The 21631-nt window shown below is 44.7% G+C and overlaps 1 protein-coding gene across 1 annotated transcript; it reads right to left on the reverse strand.

The window, feature by feature from the left end:
- Positions 1–1038: 1038 nt before the first annotated feature.
- Positions 1039–19180, reverse strand: LOC144147145 (uncharacterized). The gene is made up of 5 exons (XM_077679218.1): positions 18748–19180; positions 13620–13781; positions 13226–13333; positions 6767–6889; positions 1039–4108 (listed from the first exon to the last, which is right to left on the reverse strand). Exons 1-4 carry the CDS (start codon positions 18874–18876, stop codon positions 6821–6823), a joined length of 468 nt encoding a protein of 155 aa, XP_077535344.1. The 5' UTR covers positions 18877–19180; the 3' UTR covers positions 1039–4108; positions 6767–6820.
- Positions 19181–21631: the final 2451 nt, after the last annotated feature.

Here is a 21631-nt window from a genome sequence, read left to right on the forward strand (position 1 = left end):
TGGATGTTTCCATTCTAATACAGCAAAAGCTCATTAATTCGAACTTGCGGGTAATTCGAAATGACGCCGTGGTCCCGGCTCAGCCCTGTATATTTCAATGGTGGAAAACTCCCGATAATTCGAACTCAGCGGTGTCCAGAACGGTTATTTCGAACTGGGATTCCTCGATTTCCATCGCTCCTCGCAGAAGACGTCGGCCCAGAGTGGTTACAATGTGTTGCAAATTCAAAACAAACCAAATTTACTAAAGATGCAACATAACAAAACGGAAAAACAACAGAGCAGCGCTCGCTACGCTGCTGCAATAGCTTATTTCGCTGCAACGGCGTATGGTCCCCTTCGAGTTTGAATTAATGAGCTGTTACTGTATTAACTATTACAACCATTACTGTGCTGTTTAACCAAAACAATATGAATAAAAGGTAGAAAGTCGGAGCTACCTGAATACCGGGTGCATCGCAATCATAAACAATCTCAGCATTCACAAATGTTGGTGAAACTGGAAGGAACTGCTGCATGAATTGGGACCTTGCATGCGCACAGACTTCCCTTTGCTAAAAAATGCGGAAACGTGACAGCACACGAGATGCCACCGTGTATCACTCCTCCGTTCCAGACACTTGCTGGAATTCCTGGAAAAAGATTGTGTTCCACGTACTCACCATTCGAACTAAATGACATGGGGAACGTGGCTTGTGGACAGCGCTGCGAGGCAGTGAAGTTGAAGCTCCAGTGGTTTTCAAACAATTAATTTTCTTCAAGTAGATAGTGATCTGAATACATGTATCTGCTCCTCTAGCCTATCAGAACGCATGTAATCGCACGAATGTTATGAGCCGACTACCACAGGCTTATTGTTATCACCACAAACTTGTTTCAAGTAGAATCTTTCATTCGCGCTATGTCACCGTGAACCGTAACACATTAGCTCCATCTGTACATAGTTTTGCACTCCCAGTTTTCAGTCTGTTTTATGCCTTAAAAAGTATCTTGCAAGTGAACAACTATGTTGTAGTTGAAAGAACCAAAGTAGCACTCTTTTTAGCATTCAGGGGTTTATTTTACACTTCAGACACGTACAATCTTGTGTGTTTAGTCTTTGACATCACAAATGTAACAAATTGAACATGAAACAACAAGAACACAACGCCTTAGATCTTCAACAAAACAAAAGTACTGAGTTAAATTACTGTCATTAGCCTCAATAAAAAAAAAACGTGAATGCCCTGCAATCTTTTGTTAAGCCAAAAAAAAAAAGTTAGAGAAAGGTAAGGGGGGGGGGGGGGGCACAAATGGTACTTAGCTCCTAAATGTTGGACACAGCAAATTGGTAGCCGCAAGGAAGCCACTGTGAACACGGCAGTGACTGGAAGTGAATAAGGTTGCTTTGGGTATATGTGTGGGTCACAAAGCCTGGTGGTCATCAAAATATCGAGGATGTTTATTATTTTAGATACATTTAAGTACTTTACACAGCTCGAAAAATAGGTTTGCCATGCAATCCTTGCACGAACGTACGGCACATTATATTGGAGGCACACAAAAATAGAGTTCGTGCCGCACTGCTTTGGAGTCAGTCATCTCTGCAATTGTGCCATTTCAGTGAGAATCGTCTCATGGTGGTTGCTAATTGGGTAGTTGCTGTGCAAGTGCCAAGTGTAAAGACAAGCCAGTATATGAAAACATTTATCACTTGACACGAGGCATGCCTCCAAAACCGAACACTCGCATTATTAATTCATACTCCACTGAAGGTTGAATTACGGTGTGTTTTTGTAACCAAAAGTTAATAAAAGACATCCAGCATTAGGAGTAGCGCTCTGCACTAGAAATGAACAGACCCAGCTACACTGTGCAACCGCAGGCAAGTCTGCAGGCAACACCACCTTGTGCGTGAAAGTAGGACCTTGCATCCAGCTCGGCGGTAGGTTCAGACAGGACCAATAAGGCGGCCGGCCCATGGTGCAGTCTAACCTACATTATCGGCAATAATTTCTCGTACAGCCCTCTGCCGGAAATAGTCATCAATCCTGCACCATCCTTGTCCTCCACCCCATAAACAGCGTGGTTTGGCTAGACGGCCATCCATGCTCTCGTAAGCTCAATTGTGAAAATCCAAGAAACAACAGCAGTCTCCTGGGTATGCTGCTCGAAGGAATGCTCCCTCATTGTCTCTTCTTGTGGTGACCAGCATTTCTGCGGCTGATATACAAATGTGGAAAAATAGGTGCACCCTACTCCTGAACTTTCAATGGCACCATGTGCACTGTGTTTGTCTACGTGTCTGCCACTAGTTCCAGTGCCCACTGCATATGGACAAGTTTGTAATGCATAAAATCATTGAATCTGCTCCACATTCGGTTTCAGCGACTGTAGTTTTTGAGTACTTCCTATTTACGGGGGACAGTGGGATCTTTCATATTATGGTCTGTACCAGAAGTTGCAGTCATGTTTGAAATCGTAATGAAGGTGGCAACTGCCGACCTACACCACATAAATCTGCTCCAAGGAGATAACTGGACTGTCTCGTGCCAGAAAGTCAAGGTTTTCAAATAGACTGTGAGAAAAATAAACCACAAAAACACCATGCAGAAATTCCCAACAACAGGACTTTAACATGTATTGAGGTAAAAGGCACTACTTCTACGACATACAAGTAACGGCACCCACTAATCTCTACAACATTTGACACTTGTACAATTGTGCTTTTGGTCACAATGTTGCAGGCATAAATAGGCAGAGGAAATTGCTCACTCCACATAAATAACTGAAGTGAGTGATTGAGGTGCTCAAATGAGTTGGCCTGCAAGAAAGTGTGGCCAATTTAGGGCTCCAGACACTGTCCTTTCTTTAGAAGATAAGGCATGTGCCACAACTTCCCCAAAGGATATCAGTTTCGAAAAAAAAAAAGCACTTTGCATTTAGTGCCCCAAAAGAGTGAACCCAGTGCCACACAAAAATCTCCTTGTGATGAGTGTATGCACTACACGAACAAACATATGGTGCTATTGTGTGTGGTCAAGTTGAAACTTTGTCTGTGTGCATAAACACATGGCTATAACTCAGACTACACAAAAAATTCACCCACACTAGTATCTGCACAAACTTTCAAAATAATGAAAAAAGGCTAGAGCACAGTCAAAAATTGTTCGCTGCACGAAAACATTTCCACCAAATATTCAGATGCTTTGATGGCTACTCTCGAATTGAGCATAATCAGTGACTTACAGATGTGCAATGAATGGCCTCTCAGACGCCATTCTAAATGCACAGCTAACAACCTTGAATTGGGACTAATTGCTGACCGTATATTATTCAAGACAGAAAAATCATCAAATTTCACAATGCAGAAATTCCAGTCACCGTAAAAGCGCCCAGCTGCGTGTTCAAACTGGAATGCAGCTCGTAAAGGGTTGTACAAGCTTCGTTAGTAGCTTTAAAATGTTCACCACAACTCTAGGGAGCAACAGTGTACTAATTTAGTAGTTTTACACCTAGTCATTAATACGCATTCGTCACAGCAACTTAACAGGGAGAAACAGACTGTTGCGCTGAGCATCTTTGACACATACTGATACATAGTTGCTACGTTCATAAATGGCAATTTTTCAAGAAGCAGTTGGTCAAACACAATTACAAAAATAATAAATTACCTTAACAGATGTGACCCCAATTACAGCATTTTGTATCTTGACTGCTGTAATTCTGTTAAACTTTCCTTTTTTTTTTTTTTGCTGCTACTGCAGTACAACTCGAGTCGTATTTTCACCAGCTGATTGTCAGTGGCATTCACAACTTGTATCAAGCCTGCTACAACTTCATTTTTACTGTTCTGACATTGACATTCGTTACATTTTGACAGTTGCAAATTAGTACTTTACGCACTTCCTGGGGTATGCAGACATGTTGCAGGAAGAAACATTACAAGACAGTCCATGATGGTCACAAGCCTTGTTGCTAACTGACTTGTAACGCTCACTTCCAATAACTTAAACTTGCACGTGCCCTACAATATAGAAGCTTGTCAGGAAGTAAAGTGAGCTTTTGATGCATTTACGCTGGCAGCTTTGGAGACGGTGGGACGCACCCGCAAGGTTTACTGGGGGCTCTGGAAAAAAAAAAAAAGCCAGCATAAAACGGCAGGTCAGAGGAAGCAATTCCAAAAGACAGGATGGTATCGGGAGCATAGCAGTCTAGACCTAACAAAAACATTTTCTCCCTATGATATCCCCTGAGCCCACTCTAACTGGCTGCATGGAGGAAAAAAAAAAACCTTAAGACAGGCACGTAGCCGTGCTGTGCATTGCGGAAAAATGTGGCAGAAATTATGTGGTTGTCTTATGCCCACCAAGCAAAAAGTCAACAGCAACATGCTCAAGGCCCACCGGCACGGCATGGCTCAGCCGATACCCTACAAAGGATAGCAGAAGAAAGACAACTGAGACGACAATAGGAGAAATGAATAAACACGAACAACAAACAAATGAATTCAAACGATTTAGTGACTGCTGTGAGCTGAATTTCGAGCTCATGAATATTTGGAAAACCATAGTTGCAAACAATGAGGAATTACTGAATTTAACAGGCGGTATATCTCAAGCTGAGAGAGTCACTTGCAGGAGTAACAAGGAAAAATTGAAGGTTCAGGTTATCCAAAATAATTTTTTACCAATAACCTATGCAATACACAAAATGACTACTCACGTAATGTACATACATCACGTTTGATAACTTGTGTATGGTGTATGATAATACTGTATTAAAGAATTTTGTTATTTTAGTCTCTGAAAGCACTTGTAAGCAACTAATTTTTAATTTTGTCCACTAAGTGCGACAAAGTCAACTGATTGGCTTGCGCATGTAACAAATGAATTAAATACAACCAGCGATATTTTTTCGATTTTTACTTAGGCTACCAACCTTTTCTTTTAAACAAAACAAAAAATTGTGCTGGAAATAGGGGTTCACAGCGCGGGAGACAAGGACGACGAAAAACACAAGACGAGCGCTGATTCAAACGATTCAAACGATGGGTGGCTTGTTCAGCGCTCGTCTTGTGTTTTTCGTCGTCCTTGTCTCCCGCGCTGTGAACCCCTATTTCCAGTATGAATTACCAACACGCCCAAGCATCCACTCTACTGAAAAAATTGTGAATGTCAGATTTTAAAATGCCAAATTTTAACGAAATATTTGCATGGTGAAAAATCAAAGTAAAATACAGTGCACATAACCTATCAGATCCGAACCTGATGGTTTAATGGTTAACGGTTAAAGCAACATCCATTTTTTAACCCCGCTCCATCTTTTGCAGGACAGCGAAAAAAGTGCCTCAGAAGTACACCTTGATGTAGAATTCCTCGCCATCCAAACTGATGCATCAACATGTCTACAACAAGCAATGCTGCTGATTGAGTGACACCTCTCACTGGAAATGTGTACTGTAAATGCGTACAAGTCGTTCTCTCTCTCTCTCTCTTATTTGTTTATCCCAGCCACTTTCTCCCGTAATATTCCTTATTCACAGCCAAGCTGGGTTGCTCCTCCTAGAGAATCTATGGTCCGCCCTGTAGGCCGCCCACACCAAAGCTCTTTCTGCCCAAATGAGCAGAGATTGGCTTTCTTCCCAATGGCAAACACCGAATCAGGATCATGGGTCTCAGCAATTCCCACAACCTCAAGTCAAAATTATGGTTACAGCAGCTGGTATATTCAACTTATAATTGTCGCAGCTAGTTTTATATGAATGCAAAGGCAAAATCTGCCTCCTGAGATACACTTTACACTGCCAAAAGCAGCTCACAGTACCACAAAAAGCTGTCAGTTGTAACTGGCCTGGTAACACAACAAAGATATAGGTGCTTAACCTTTGCTTACTGCAATGATGGCTTTAAAAAAATGGCAGCACCGTTTAACCCCTTAAGGGCTTATGACGACACCTGAGCTCGTCATGAGCATTTGCCAGAATTTTGCTTATGATGAGCTGTGGTCGTCATGGGTCTTTTGCAATGCTATAAGCGGCTTTTGACGAGCCCAGCTCGTCAAACGATGCTTTTCTCTTTACGACATAGATGGCAGCACAGGTTCTGCAATTGGCGCATGTATTCAATGAGAGTTTTCACACTAGATGGCAGAATGGGTGGCTTGTTTTCCGCACGTATTACAAACATGGCCTTATCCGTGCGGCGTTCTGGTTTGAGAAATCTGTCTCCTTCAGATAATGAAAGCGAAAGTGACCAGGATGTCGGCGGTGTGTTTGATTCTTCAAGTAAAAAGGATAGTGATGACATTTTTATGGACAGCGACTCGGAAGGGGAAAACAGCCGCAACGATATACGATGGCCAGCTCCCCTGAATGGTACCGGATAGACCCCGAGGAGGCTGTCTGCGCAGTGCCGCGCTCTGAACGCTACCACACGAATGGTAGCCTCACCTAGCATCAGGTGAACTATTGAGGAATAGACTAGTGCATTATCTGCACGGCAATTGAAACCCAACCTTTACTTTCTAGACTTGCAGGAATTTATTTGTGAATACACCTTATATGCCCCAGGTGTAGTGTGTTATATGGAGTAAAGAATGACCAAGAAAACTTTATTATATGCCGTAAAATATTTTCGATAATATTTTTTTATGTTTCGAACACGTTACTGAAGTATATCACATCATTAAAAAAATTGGCCATTTTGGAACATAATTTTTCCGTTTAATGAGCCCTTAAAGGGTTAAGATTGGGCAACGCAATGCACGAGAGCAAAGGCTCACATACAGCAAAGCATGGCAATGGCCTTGAGACACAGCAGATCCAGCTGACATTGCAGACCTAAACACGAGCCCGGACTGTCAAGGCCACATCAACTGCGTACAGGGCGGATGCAAGCAGGCCGAGTACCTGAGACAGGGGAAATGAGGGAAAACAAAGAATAAGTGCACAGGCAGTGACTCGTTATTACACTACAAATACAAAGGCGTAGGGTGCAATGTTGTGAGGTATAGATTGACTTCACATCTGTCGGACAAACTGCTATTACATCACTACACCTCGTATTGAAAGCAGAGAAGACACAACACAGCGCACTATCATTACAAATGTCTCTTAGCGACTACCTTTTCTTTTTAACCCCTAACCCATGAACCCCGCGCTAGCAATGCACTGCCCACATCCTCTTTCTCTTTCTTTCGCTGTCCCGAATTGAATGGAAGTGCAATGCATGAACTTTCTGGGTTTTAACATCTTCCCGCGCCCGCAGTCTTCATGCCTGGCTCTAATCGGCAAGAGCTCTGCACTACGCATTGAAATTGCTGTATATTTGAGCTACTTCGTCTGGTGCAGCGTATAGATCAAGGTTGGGCATAGCAGGCTCTTGTGTCGGTCATCCAGCAAGTTCACCTGCGGACGACGCTTGTGCTGCGAGTCCCGCGGTTCCTCCAGAAGCTGCTGTTGGAGCTTTCGGGCTACTTGTAGTGTTACCCGATGATGCAGCACTACTGACACGTCTCGGATGCTTCTGCGCTGCAGCACAGCTTGAACAAACGAATCTTGTAGACGCTGTTCTGAAGCACGAAAGTTTTTGTTTCTGGGCACATCAAGACGATGCCACTTCTCCAATGAGACGCGACGCCTCTCCATCGAAAGGCTCAACTCTCCTCCTTGTTCACCACCTGAACCCTCAAGAATGCCACGATGGCCTTGACCTGCTCTTCTTGAGGCGTTGGCTCAGGGTTGTCGTTTGCAGTCTCCTTCATGCGCTGATAGTATAGAACTGCCAGGTTTTCTGGCAGTGAGCGCATGGGTACGTGATGCAGAATCACCGCGCAGTCCGAAGGAACGCCTAGGCTTTGGAGGCAGCCAGTCCTGAATTGAATCTGCTTGTACAAGTCTCAGAGGTGTGACACTTGCAATGATGATTCAATTGGAGTGATGGCAAGCAGATTGTCGATGCGGTTGTCTACGAGCAGCTCCATATGTCCAAACCGGTCAGCGAGTATCTTCATTGCCTGATGGTAACTGCTTTCGTTGAGGCGAATTCATTCAACGGCACAATTTGCATCCCCGGTCAATTAGGACCTTAAAGGAGTCACGAAAACAAAACACAAGTTTGGTTCATTCAAAGGATTTCCTCCTTATAATCATACTGACACCACTTTTAACGTAAACTTCGCTCAAATAAGCTACGTAATTAGGAAAAAAGGGAATGGCCATACGACCCACTCGCTCATTTCCCGCAACAGAACCTATGATGTCATACCAGCCTGCTCTGTAATTGGCGGAGGGTGGCAAGAGCAAACATCAATTAGGCAGAGCTTATAAGCTTGCCGAACGAGCTATTTGCACCTAAATGTAATGCATATCCATTTTACAGCAGTAAGAATGATGCGGTAAACCACAAAAGTTACGAAAATACACGTAAACATAGAAGTACCGATGCGCACTGCTGTTGGTACTGGGCGCAACTATGGTTGTTTTAGCTGCACAGCAGTCCGACGCTTTGGAGTTATCTTATAAGATGCTGGCCGATTGCCGTAAGCGACGTTGCCTTACGTGACCCTGTTTGGCAAGCATACCCCATGTTTCATGAAGCGATTACTTTCTACCGTAACAAAAACAAGCCAGGTGTAAATACGGTAAAAAACAAAGAAACGGCAGAGTGCTGAGTATGCTAGCGCCATCTGGGAGGTTTGACGGCTGGCAAGGCTGCAGAGCCGAATGGCGCAGTGGAAGTTCGTTTGTATACGCGCCGTTATGGCTTCATTGTAGACGTCACCAAAACACACGATTTGGCGGCAGAATCGAAATTGTAACCTAAATTGATTAATTTCTCAGTGAATACGGCATCATTTGCTGCCGCGCAAGCATTGGGGCCACTATAAAACACGAAATCTTTCGAATAAAACAAAGTTGTATTTTGTTTTCATGGCTCCTTTAAATACTTAAATTTCTTGATGTTGGGAAGGTCCGAGTTATTGTAAACTGTCGCCTCAAAATGTTCCAAAAATCCCTGTCATTCACGTTGCTCTCCAGAAAAAGTGTGAACCTGCAGCGTTGGCAGGACAACTCGCGATGTCAATGCATGCGAGCCGACGTGCGAGGGCTGGTTCGGAAGGGCTTCAGGGCAAACGACTTCCAGCACAGCTCTCTGTTGTTGAGCAGATACGGTACTCATTCCCCAGGAGTGCCACGGAACTCTCACACCGGGCGCCCGCAGGTCATTCAAAGCCGAGCGCAGCCAACTGAGGGCACGGCATATGCTTTCCTGGTTGGTACTCCAAGGCGCTGGTAAAATACTGCTCGAATTCGTCGCCTTCAGGTGTCCCTCTAATCTTGCCATCAAGCTCCTTAAGGGAGGCGTCCTTACTTGCGAGCTGGTCGATGGCCTCTTGCAGGTCATGTGAGGACGGTGATGTAGTTTGTTTGATATAGCTCTGTTGCTGCCTTCAGCAGCCTCGCAACGGCTCCCCGAAAAGTGCCTAGCTGACGGCAGAGCTTGTCCGTCGGTCGCACAACATGCAGGTCTTCTCCCGGGTTTTATGGCACCATAATATTGAATGCAGAGAAGACACGACACAGCGCGCTATCGTTCCAAACGCCTCGTAGTAACTACTTTTTCTTTCTCACCACTGACCCATGAACCCCTCGCTAGCAAAGCGCTACACACATTGTCTTTCGCTGCCCCAATTGACTGTAAGTGCGGTGCATGCCCTTTCCGGAATTTAACACCTTACATACAAACTTATTCCAAAAACATCATACGTGTCAGTGTGCAAGCTGCACAGACATTTCAAGAATATATTGCACTCTCTCGTAAATACAATGCACAACAGAAAGGCACTCGGACAAATGTAGAATTCAGGTCCAAGCTCCCTATGGCTGAAACAGGAGTGTAGGTAGCAAACTTAAAGCACAATTACTTTAACCTGCATTAACTAGCTGGTTCGAAACGGGCCCAGCTGTGCCTGAATGCACTAGCAGTTTTACTGCCAGGACAGCAGCTCAGCCCTCCCATGACGAGGCTGCACGGAGTGTCCAGTCAGTCAAATATACAAGGTAGGCCTCCTGGCCTCCAACATTCAGATTCTGAAAATATGTAGCACCCAGCCATATGTGGCAAAGGAGAGCTATGCAGCTTTCAAGGCAGCTGTACTGGCTTGCCGTACTAGGCTAGTACGAGCCTAGTACAGAAGAACTCCCATATCCATGCAAATTTGCATGGATATGGGGGTCTATGTTGAGCTGTAACCATAAACTTAACACTACCGAACTGGTTTTTTTGTGGTTCAAAGAACAAAACTTGAAGAAATAAAGTGAAATAGCAATATGACTGGCTTTCAATGAAGTTGCATTGATATAATGAGCAAGAAAGGCTAGGAGGTGTGTAATAAACTTAGTGACGACTGTTCTAAAAAAAAAGGAAGAGAAAGAAAAGAAAAAAGAAAGAAAGAAAAAATCACGCTGTACTTGTGATGTGTTTAATACAAGAAACTTTCCCTTTGAAGTGAACCCAGAGATGCTCTACTCGGTGCTCTACATGGTGATCACAGAGCCCAGGCACCTTTGGCACAACAATTAGATCACCATTAATCTCTTTATCCTGCACTCTACATTTTGTCAAAAAATACTGGTGATTTAAACAAAATACCAGCATGAACTAGAAATTTTAATATTTTTATGCCTTAATCATGATGCAGGTATTTAACCTGCAACATAGAACAGCCTCAGGGCTGCCCGAAAGCAGTATGCCCGGTATAACAGAACATAATAGTGACCAGAGTGTAGTATTGGGCGAGTTGGTGATTCCAATACAGCACAACAGAAACAAAGTCTTCAGCTGAGGCACACAAGACAAGCACTGACTTTTGAACTGAGCTTTTATTATACCCGGGTACTTTCAATCCGGATTGAAGCGAAGCGCGATTGACTTTTCGAGCGCACTCAACTTACCGCTGCTGCTACATGGCACGTTTCGATCCCGATCGAGAAGTTGCACCGGTTGCACTCACGTACGCCAGACGGTGCTAAAAATGCACTTCACGGCCAGCGTCTGGTAACTTTGCGTGGTTGCAGTTATACGGAACTATATAAACGTTACTGCACGCTTATTTGGGTAAAGTTATTTGATACAAATTGTGGCGTTAGTTGAAGTTGTCCTCTTCTGTGCCATTACTCAGCGGGGACGAGAGTATCACCGCTTTCGTCCGATTGCGTTTGGAACTCTCAATCGTGCTTGAAAAACCAGGATTGAGTTCGAGCGGGATCGGGCTCAATCGCAATTGAAACTGCCGTGTAGCAGCGCCCAATCCGGATTGAGCTCGATCCGAACCGACTCAATCGCGATTGAAAGTTCCCGTGTGACAGTGGTATTACAGAAACAAGCCATATTTATAAACACACATGCGCACACCTACAATAAAACATTCAACCCAATAAGTTATCTATATCAACTGTGCCGAAAACATGAGATGCAAAACGAACCCCCAAAATGATTACCACCCCCTCACACTAAGCACGTGTGTGTACATTGAGATGGCTAGCTATGTTGCTTCGTTTCGCACAAGTAGACAATCAAGTTCCTTTGTGGACAGGGACTTTGCGGACTTTGCGGACTTTTCGGAGAACCACACTTGCTGGCAGTATGAGCCATGCAGTAATAAGCCACTGCTTCCATTTTCACCTGGTCACTCAAAGCTGGTGAAAAGGGCAATTGTAAAGATGTGCCTGCTTAATGTGTCACGCACAGAACGCCCACAGAATGCATAATGCCCTAAAAAGATCATGCCCCCACAGCATGCAAGATAGCATCCAATTACAAGGAGCACACCTGCACAGCTCTGTTTATCCAGTTCACGCGATGATGTCTATGGCGGAGCAAATTTTAAGGGTGCTCAAACAAAACTGCTGCGGAGCGAGGGCGAGGCCACGGCCATTCCAGAAAAAACAATCTTGAATTCGCAGTGCAAACAAGAAACAAGGACGATAGGGAGAGCTGTGAATTCAAGATTATGGAACACCAACTCGCCCAAGCATCAACTTTAACCAGAAAAAACAAAGAGGAAGGTAGCGGTGATTCCTTACATGCATGATGTAGCCCATAGGCTAAAGAAAATAGGGAATGCCGCTTTCCATCGAGCACAAAACGAAGTTTGTCGCATGCACAACGTCGGTAGTTTATGAGATTCCGTTGTCATGCGGCAAAAATTGCGTGGGCCAGACGGGCAGGTGTCTGAACACAAGGCTCAGAGAACACAAAAACAATGTCCACAAAAGTGTGAGAGGGCACTTAGGCACACACTGCCAAGACTGCAAGGGCACCACTGGAAAATTCACTCCGAAATATGACGAATGCCAAGTCATTCAGCGTCATTGTGACCAGATGACAAGGGAAATTGTGGAGGCCGCGGAAATCGCAAGGCTAGGTGAAGATTGTGTCAGCGCTCCTTCCATAGCCTGTCCACAAAGGAACTTGATTATCTACACGTGCAAAACGAAGCAACATAGCTAGCCATCTCAATGTTCACACACGTGCTTAGTGCAAGGGGTGTGGTAATCATTTTGGGGTTAGTTTTGCATCTCATGTTTTCGGCACAGTTAATATAGATTGCTTATCGGGTCAAATGTTTAATCGTAGGTGTGTGCATGTGTGTTTATAAATATGGCTTGTTTCTGTAATAAAAGTTCAGTTGGAAGTCAGCGGTCGTCCTGTGTGCCTCAGCTTAAGTCTTTGTTTCTGTTGTGCTGTATTGTTAAGATAATAGTGAGGTTCACCGCTGGTCACCCAAGTTTCAGGACATAGGCAGTAGCCACCAACATTTATTGGTCTACTATCTGAGAGCCCAATGCTTACGTAAACATTCTTCATTCCTCAATGCACCACCTACATAACCAAAAACTACACATCGCCACTCGTCAGTGCAGTAATAAATTTTGCCAGCTACTCTGTGTCCTTGTTCACATTTGCAGCCTGCAGTACATAATTATCTCAAAGCATTACATTTCTTTCCATTCCAAAATGTTTACAACTCACATGTAAACTTACACAATTTTCGCATTCCGTGAGTCTCAAGAGGCGCATGTTTGAGTGTGTGTCAGCGTGCAGGAAGTGTCATGCTTTTTTTGCACAACTTGGGCATAGGTTCATGAGTTAACGTGCCATCGCAAAGAGTTGTAAGCACCTTAAATTCTCATACATTTTAGTTTCTAATGACGCAGTGAGAGCATGCAGGGATTACTCACCCCAGCTGCTATGACGCTGCCCAAGTTCGTGTACTGTGAGGCATTAACGACGCACGTCAAGCCACCCGAAAGGTAGAAGATGAAGCCCACGATGTGGTAGTTCAAATACTGCAAACAAGGGGCATGGACGCACCCAGTGAATGAGCAAACGACACGTCACTCTAGAAAACTGCAGAACAAAACACGCCCACATGGCACCCCTGCTTCGTAATAGTTTTTAACGATACATCAAGCCCCCTAACATACCGCTATAACGTCAACAAGACCCTGGTTTTTAGCATGAGTAATACTGAGGAAGGCTTAGGCGTACAGGGCGAAATGGGGTGAAAGCCAACATAAATTGATTTAAAACTCTGCAGCAGCTGTGGTAAGCAGCGTCTCCTCAGGTACTTACGAAGAGAGTGCCAATGAGGAGCGACCCTGAGTAAGACCCCATGGCCGAGAGGAGAATGATGAAGCTGACGACGGCAAAGGCAAATGCCGTCATCATGAGGAACACCACCCAGGACACCTGGTACGTCCTAATCAGCAGCGACATCACGATCAGGCCCACCACCTGCATAAACAAGGCCACTCAATGGGACTGCACTGCTCTTGTCACACAATCTCTGTACACATGTGAAGCTAGCCCCTGAGGCAGCTAGCTAGTAAATGTTTTTATTCTGGTCTTTGTTGCTATGGTGACCAAAACAGCATGGGCAGCACAGCAGGTTTACTGTACAGTTACTTGAATAGGGTGAAGGGTTTATGAACAGCTTGCTTCAGCTATCATGAACAAAACAAGCACCACCTGAAAAAAAGAAAAAAAAAGCTGTCGTACCATTCATAGTGCTAAGATGTGCAAGCTTAAACCTAAATAATACTAGATCTACTGTACATGCATACAGCAACCCTACTTCTGCAGTTTCAAACTACCTGAAGCTAAATGGAGCTTCATAAATCTAACACGCCTTCAATTTCAGCTTAGCTTACAAGTTAAATGCTGTAACGATGAGTCTACTGCACTCCCCGGAAAAGAAAAATGAGTGCATTTTATATGGGGTATTTTGTTGCTCGGTGTTATGATCTTATAACTATGGAACACTGACTTTTAGCGTTAATGTGCAAGATTTGTCATTTTTGGATTTATAGTTGCGTAAATTCGGCCCAAAATTTAAGTGAAAGGAGTCTCTGCTGTATCTGGCTCATGATTGGTGGCTGCACGAGTCTTATTGTTTCTTCTCTAATTCTTGCTCTTTTCTTGATTAGAAGTTGTATATTGTGGGTTATTGGTTAATGTTTTTCTCTTTTTTGGAAATTGAGAATCTGCTATTCCACTTGACTCTAGAGCCACGCCGAGCATTCTTAAGTCACTGTTCTCTGAGAGGACATCTGTACCTACTTTCAGGGTGATTAGAAACTTGGTCACTCGGTGCCATCCATCAATTGCCAGACGTACTTTGCGGCGAAGACAGAACCGCAGGAATATCGAAACATTGTTTGAAAATTCATGTAATTAGATGCTGTATGCGTAGTTTTATTTTAGTTTGTTTCTGCTCATAATAATTCCTTCCTTGATTTATGAGAGATTGGCGTAATCCTTTGTCCACTGTTTTAGTTAGGTGACCCAATGTTGATGCCCGCATCAATTCCGGTGGAAAACATGCCACGGTGGCTCAGTGAATAAGGCGTTGCTATGTTGGGCCCAAGGATGCGGGTTTGATTCCCGGCAGCGGCAACCGTTTTCCTGACGAAAAAAAAAATGCCCATGTGTCTAGATTTTGGCGCATGTTAGAAATCCCCAGGTTGGCAAAATTAATCCGGGGTTCTCCACTACGGCGCGCCTCATAGCCCAAGTGTGGCTTCGGTACGTGGATTACCGAATATTTAAATTTAGAGGTTCTTTGGTGTGATGGATGGCATCAGTTGCGGGCACGGCTGGCAGCCGTGTCTCCCGAACATGCCACCACCGACAGGGCATAAAACGAATTTCCCTGCCCCAGCGCCGCGTCTTCGGAAAATGCGTGTCCTTTCTTTCGTATCTGCCATTTCATCATTGTCCTCCTTTCCACACTTCAGTTCCTGCTACACCATATTCAAGATTCAGGCAAGCCCTCGCATTTCGCTGCCTCAGTCGTTGCTTCTGGGTGGCAACAATGACGTATTTCCGTGGACGCTCGATGACCATGGTTGATAGTGGACGGCTAGCAGCCACAGCGAAACTGAGAAATGAGCCTAATAACGCTATCGCGTTAATAAGTCACCGCAAAAATATTTGTACACAATTACTGTTTATGGAGTAGGTACGCGGAGTGGCTGCCACAGGTTTTTAGCTCGTGCACTAATGCTGTCGGGCCAATTAACTCTTTCAGGGCCATGAATTATGACAAAATGCAACTTCGATTTAAGGGGGACACGCATCTTCAAGACTGTTTTTTTTTTGTTTCTTGATAGAATTTAATGAAATTTCGCAGCATTTCTCGGCTTTCTCTACCAATTTCAAATATGATACCAATTTTGGTAGCTCAATTAGACCTCAGGGTAATAAAAGAATGTTCTTGTAATTGTCTTCCAACCATAGAAGAACAGAATGGTAATCAGAAAATTAATATTACTGTATATGTAGGCACTACAATGTATAGGAAATGCAATGTTGAGAAAAGATTTTAAATCACACCATTATTACTGACTTTACAACCAATTCAGTGTCCGTAGTGTGGTTTTGAGCAATAAAAATAAAAGAAAATAAGATTTTTTCGCTAAAACAACAAAAATATGCTCGCAGGGTTGCTTGCCTTCTACACTGAGCTTCATTCTTCAAGCAAATTGTAACTCTAGCTGTCCTTGGTTCCAAGATAATCGCACAGAAAATGTGCAAGGTGGCTGAAAATGCTGTTGTGATAAAACAAGAAAAAAAGTTTAGGAATGTCAGTAAAAATGGTAATTTAGATGACTGGTGTGTGACAGCTCAATAGATATTCCTAATGGGGCTGCAACACTTTGAAAGTCTTTTCTTTATAATCTTATTATATATATAATTATAAAAAATAGTAAATAGAATTGATTTTTTTTTTTACTCTGGTGGCCACCATCTCCCCTCTAACACCACAGATTCCATCGCAATACTTGTAACAATCTTGTGTTGACAACAGACTTTAGCATTCCTATTTATACTTGTAAAAGGACTGTTTTTTTTTTTTTGCTCCTCTTTGCAGTCTCACAGTACAGTCAAGGCCACTAATAATGAATGTGATGGATGAATATTTGTTTGGTACAGCTAAAGCTCGTAATAGCGCGACTATTCTTGCCCCGGTGGGTGTACTGGATTGGTCCCACTGCCAGCATTCACAATGGGTGGACTCGATTATAGCTTACCATGACCGACATAAGCAAATATCCATTACAAGTGGAGCCACTATGGTTGCATTGTGGCAATATGTTGGCAGATGCAGGAGTGTGGAGAGGAAGGGAAGAGGAGGGTACCAGTAGAGACTGCCCTCGCCCTACCCCACCTGAGATGTTCGGTGCAACCTATCAAGTGTACAGAAAATTGCACAGATGTAGACAAAAGCGTTCGTGGCCACCGTGTCTCTGGAATCCCCAAATTTCTTTCACTGTAAAGCCAGTCGATTATTACCAATATTTGCGGTGGTTATGCTGCACAGGTGCTCCTTAATTTTGGAGGCCACATGTTTCTAAACAATTAACACACGCAAAGCACAAGCTACACCTGCAGGAACAATACGGCAAACTGCCCCCCCAGATATTTTTGTACTGGGTTTGAGTCACCCCGTGTGGATAGATAATGAGCATGGATGCCACATCGGCCACCCTTTTGCAGCCCCCAAGGCGTGGTGAAAGTGATTACATGTGCTGCCTTATCTGATTAGCTTCCTACGACATATCCTCTGCAAAAAAAAAAAGCAGTAATGGGGACTCTGCAATGGTACGGGTGATGTCGCAAGCATACTATGCATAAAGCTCATTATTTCCAGTCTTTGTTGCCCCATAGCTTACGCAATGCAGCACTGAATGCAACACCATTACGAAAAAATTCGTGGTCGCAAAAATAAGCGTTGAAATACACCTTATGTATTTCAACACTGGCCTTCATGGGTTCCGTGTTTTTCAGCCCGGATGCCATATAATCTTCCAACTAATGGTTGATTAGGTCGTTGTCAGTTTGGGAGCAGGAATAAAGCTACTGATATGTGCATTGTGTCTAGCACCAAATACAATGGTAATATGACGTTTACTATAGAACTGAGCTGCCTATCACAACAGGCTCGGTATACAGCCCAAGGCTGGCAGTAGAATTTCTTTAAGAGTGGGTTTATGAATCGCCTGATCATGGTATTTTAGAGCACATTGTACTTTACTGTCATGTAGCATTTTGAAGTTCAGACCATCGCTAGCTCTCTCCTTTCAATTTCTTCAGCACAAGACGGGCCTATAAACGCTCAATTAACCTCTCTCTACGCGCGTGCGTGTGTGTTAAAAGTGACTGCGCGTATTTACGTTGCGCAGGCAAAGGATACGAAAGCGTCGCAAAGGCCCTGTTTACAATGCTAAATACCCAGGGAAGGAAATTAAAGGCTTCGCAAACAAACGCGCCGAGATTTTTTTTTTTGTCTCGCTGCGCCTCACACCCTACGTCCTGTGTTGCTTCAAAGCTGACGTGACCAGCTGTTTCGAGTTGCTACGAAATTTGCGCACGGAGTAGCAGACCCCGCCCACTTTTGGACGTAACGGCACGATCTCGGGAGGGGGTGGTGCAGGTATATATGAAGCCGTGTGAGAAAATTCATTTGAAGGTATAGTGCACCCCATACTTCTTCCTTTCTTCCTCGTCACACTTTCGAAACGTTCGGTATATACGATTGTGGGAATACGGAGTCTTTACACCAGTATTTCTTTCTCTATGATATGCCCCCTGGGTTTTCAACCCAAACTGCCAACAGACCCAAGCCCTCATCAGCACACGGGTACTAGATCACTTCTTTTTCATCGGCAGCACACCTGTATGTTCATCCAGAAGTCACGAATGAATTTTTTTTGAGCAGCTCCTGTACCAGTGTCGAAATCACTATCGATCAAGAGCGGTGTACCAACAGCTCATGCGAGAAAGCAGCGCTAGAAAACACGTACACAGAATGAAATCAGACCTGACAATGATTTTATTGTAGGGTTTAACGCGCCGACGCAACGCAGGCGATGAGGCGCGCCGTAGTGGAGGGATTAATTTTGACCACGGATCTTTAACGTGCGCCGAAATCTCGCACACACGGGCGTTTTTGCTTTTCGCCTCCATCAGAAAAGCGGCCGCCACGGCCGGGAATCGAACCCGCGATCTCCAGACCTGACAATGGCCACAAACGGCGTAATAATCTACAATTTAGGCAGGGATGCCTCTCAAAAGGCTCGTACACTTTACGCGTCCGTGCGTTCCGCCCGCACAGTGTTCCCGGAAGCGCGGGCTCTACACCACGAGTGAAGAAAACGTTGCACGTTGCCCTCGATCGAAGCACGATGTCTCCACTTACCACTTGCGCTATTTTGATCCAGCCATCGGGTGTTTTCAGGTAGGCAAAGTTGAAGGCGCACAACGACAACCGCTCGTTTCCCCCGGACGAAGAAACGGTAGTCGTCTGTTGTGTGACTGTTACAGGCATGGCTCCTTTTTACACGCCGGTGATTCCCAAGGTCTTCGGTGGTTTTCGCGGGTGTCACTTCGCCTCGAAATATCCCTGAGAGACAACGAAATTGTTGTCGTGGGCGTAGCTTCCACGTCAAATAACGCCAGAGACAGACAAGCGAACCAACGTCCGCGCGCAACACTCCCTAAACTCCGGCGGCAGTAGGTCATGCACTCCTAGCCCGTAGGACCGTAGGTGTGTAGTAAACCTTCGACGCGCGGCGCTGGCGGCGCTTCCCACACGGAGATAGCAGTTGGCGCGAAAACTGTACGCTTTGTGTTGCTCAATAAAGGCTGGCTCTTCCTCCTCACCCGTCAAATGCGACAAACAGTTCATAATAGAAATTATTATACACGACTTTACCAGAATTTCAAGGCGTTTCTAACCGATTTGAAAAGTAGCTCGTGGTTGCGGAATCTTTTTGGGGCATCTTTGGGAATCTTTGGAATCTTTGGGGGGTGTCGAAGTCCTTCTGGACGGGGGGTGTTGCGGGGGGTGTGTAATAAATCCTTGTGGCGGAGGGAGTGCACGGGTGGTAGAAAGACCACCTAGGTGTTGGTGGTGGCCGGGACGGACTGGTGGGAGGGGGGGGGGGGGGGGGGGGGGGGCGGGAAGGAGGGGTGTGCTGGGCGGGAGAAGTGAAGCAGCTCGTCGACGCAAATCTGTCACACTCGTCTAGATCTGTAGGACATGGGGGGAAGGAAATTCTTAATTGAAGCTGCTGCTCAACCAGGCCGACCCAGGGAATTGCAACGTATATTGGTACACTGTCACCACAGAACAGGAGGATACAACCGTTCACTATCGCGAACGGTTGTGTAATCATGAGCTCCGGCGGAGCTAGCGGCGATAGCCGTATGTCAATTCCGGCTCTAGCGGAAACGTACCATGAATGTACGCCTGTGGGACGTCCGGTTTTAACACTTCCGTATGTCTAGTCCACGGAGCAAAAATATATTCTTGCTCCGTGGTCCAGTCCGACGTCCGAAATTGGGTGTATTTTGGATGTTCAGTAAAAATTTCCAGAATCACGTAACGAGATGCTTGCGAATTCCTACAACGAAAAGGTACACCGCGCGACTACCAGGCAGGCGGCATATACAGTGTGTTGCGACGATAACTGGAACACTTTAAAAATTTTTCCTGAGCGATCCGCCGCTCTGTTCGCGCTCAAACTTCACACAAAGGTCGCATTTTGTGGTCTATTTTGTTTGACACCGGGAACAACAACGGTAGTTACCTGTTTATTCTGAAAATAAACAAAAACGATTTTCACCTATGGGAAAATGGCGGCGATTTGGACGTGCGAGCCAGAAAACCGGGTTTTCTGATCGTCTGTTAGCTCATTTCTAGGTGCATTTTCTGATCGTCTGCTGCACCATTTGGCTCCGTACGGGAATCCCAAACATTCGTTTCACTCTGCAGGTGGTTCCGTCGTTCCAACATCAACTTGCGCTGGCTCGCACGTCCAAATCAGCGGCCATTTTCCCATAGGCGAAAATCGTTTTTATTTATTTTCAGAATAAACAGGTAAGTACCGTTGTTGTTCCCGGTGTCAAACAAAATAGACCACAAAATGCGACCTTTGTGTGAAGTTTGAGCGCGAACAGAGCGGCGGATCGCTCAGGAAAAATTTTTAAAGTGTTCCAGTTATCGTCGCAACACCCTACATGATCACAGTGAACTTTTTTTTTTTGTGGAACAAAAACTTGCTTTATTTACACATAAATATACACGTTATGCCGAGTGTTACACATGGTTCAGGAGCAACTCTGACAGCGGATGTGTCCGTTACATGTTCTGAGTGGTAAGATGACAACAAACGTAAATCCAGGAGAAGAAAAAAAAAACACAAAGGTAAAGAGAAACGAAACAAAAAAAGGACAATGAGAACAGCAACACAGTCTATATAAAAACAAGGGCTGAAGGAATTGTCTATATAAAAGCAAGGGCTGAAGGAATTGTGAGCGTCCTATTAGCTGGCGCTAATCTCTCTTGTACCTCAAAGGAGGGGCTGGTCGACAAATTCGCCAGATGTCGCTACTTGGCAGAGCCGATACAAGGCGATATGGGTTGGGCTTCATTTGAGGCGAGGGAAGCGCAAAGTAAGATGCGTTTTGAGGAGCGGCTTAGACATTTAGATGAGAAGAACTGGGCAGCCAGAGTGCACAGGTACATGTACCTTAAAAGTGTGGACACCCAATGGCGGAAGAGGACGCGAAAGCTGGCGACTAAATATACCTTGACCGCGGCAAATAAACAAGGGGGGGCAGTTAAAAAGCAAGTGAAGGAAACAGAGACGCTCATGTGGAAAGAGAGGATGGAAAAGAAGGGATCGCTGGGAATCTACAAAGCAAGCAAAAAAGAGATCCGGAAAGAGAACTTTTATGACAACAATAAAGGTAGTGCGTTGCTCTTTCAGGCGCGGGCTGGCTGCTTGAGAACTCGAACCTGCATGAGCAAATATTCGTTCCAGGATGAGACATGTGTTGTATATGTGGCAGGGATAAAGAAACAATCGACCACATAGTAATAGGATGCCAAAAGATTCAGCCGGATAGAATTGAGGGGAAAGTCCTACTTCCTGAGGCACTGGGCTTTAACTGGTCAGCAGTAGGTATTACCAGAGTCCTTCAATGCTTTTGATTGAAGGACTCTGGTATTACTAAGCAGCGGCTAGAGTATTGGTGGAAAAAAAGCAGGGAAGTCGATAAAATAACATCCCAGCCAG

Source organism: Haemaphysalis longicornis, unplaced genomic scaffold (genome assembly GCF_048455015.1).
Source record: "Haemaphysalis longicornis isolate Haplotype H1 unplaced genomic scaffold, Haemaphysalis longicornis Haplotype H1 scaffold_1, whole genome shotgun sequence".
NCBI lineage: Eukaryota > Metazoa > Arthropoda > Arachnida > Ixodida > Ixodidae > Haemaphysalis > Haemaphysalis longicornis.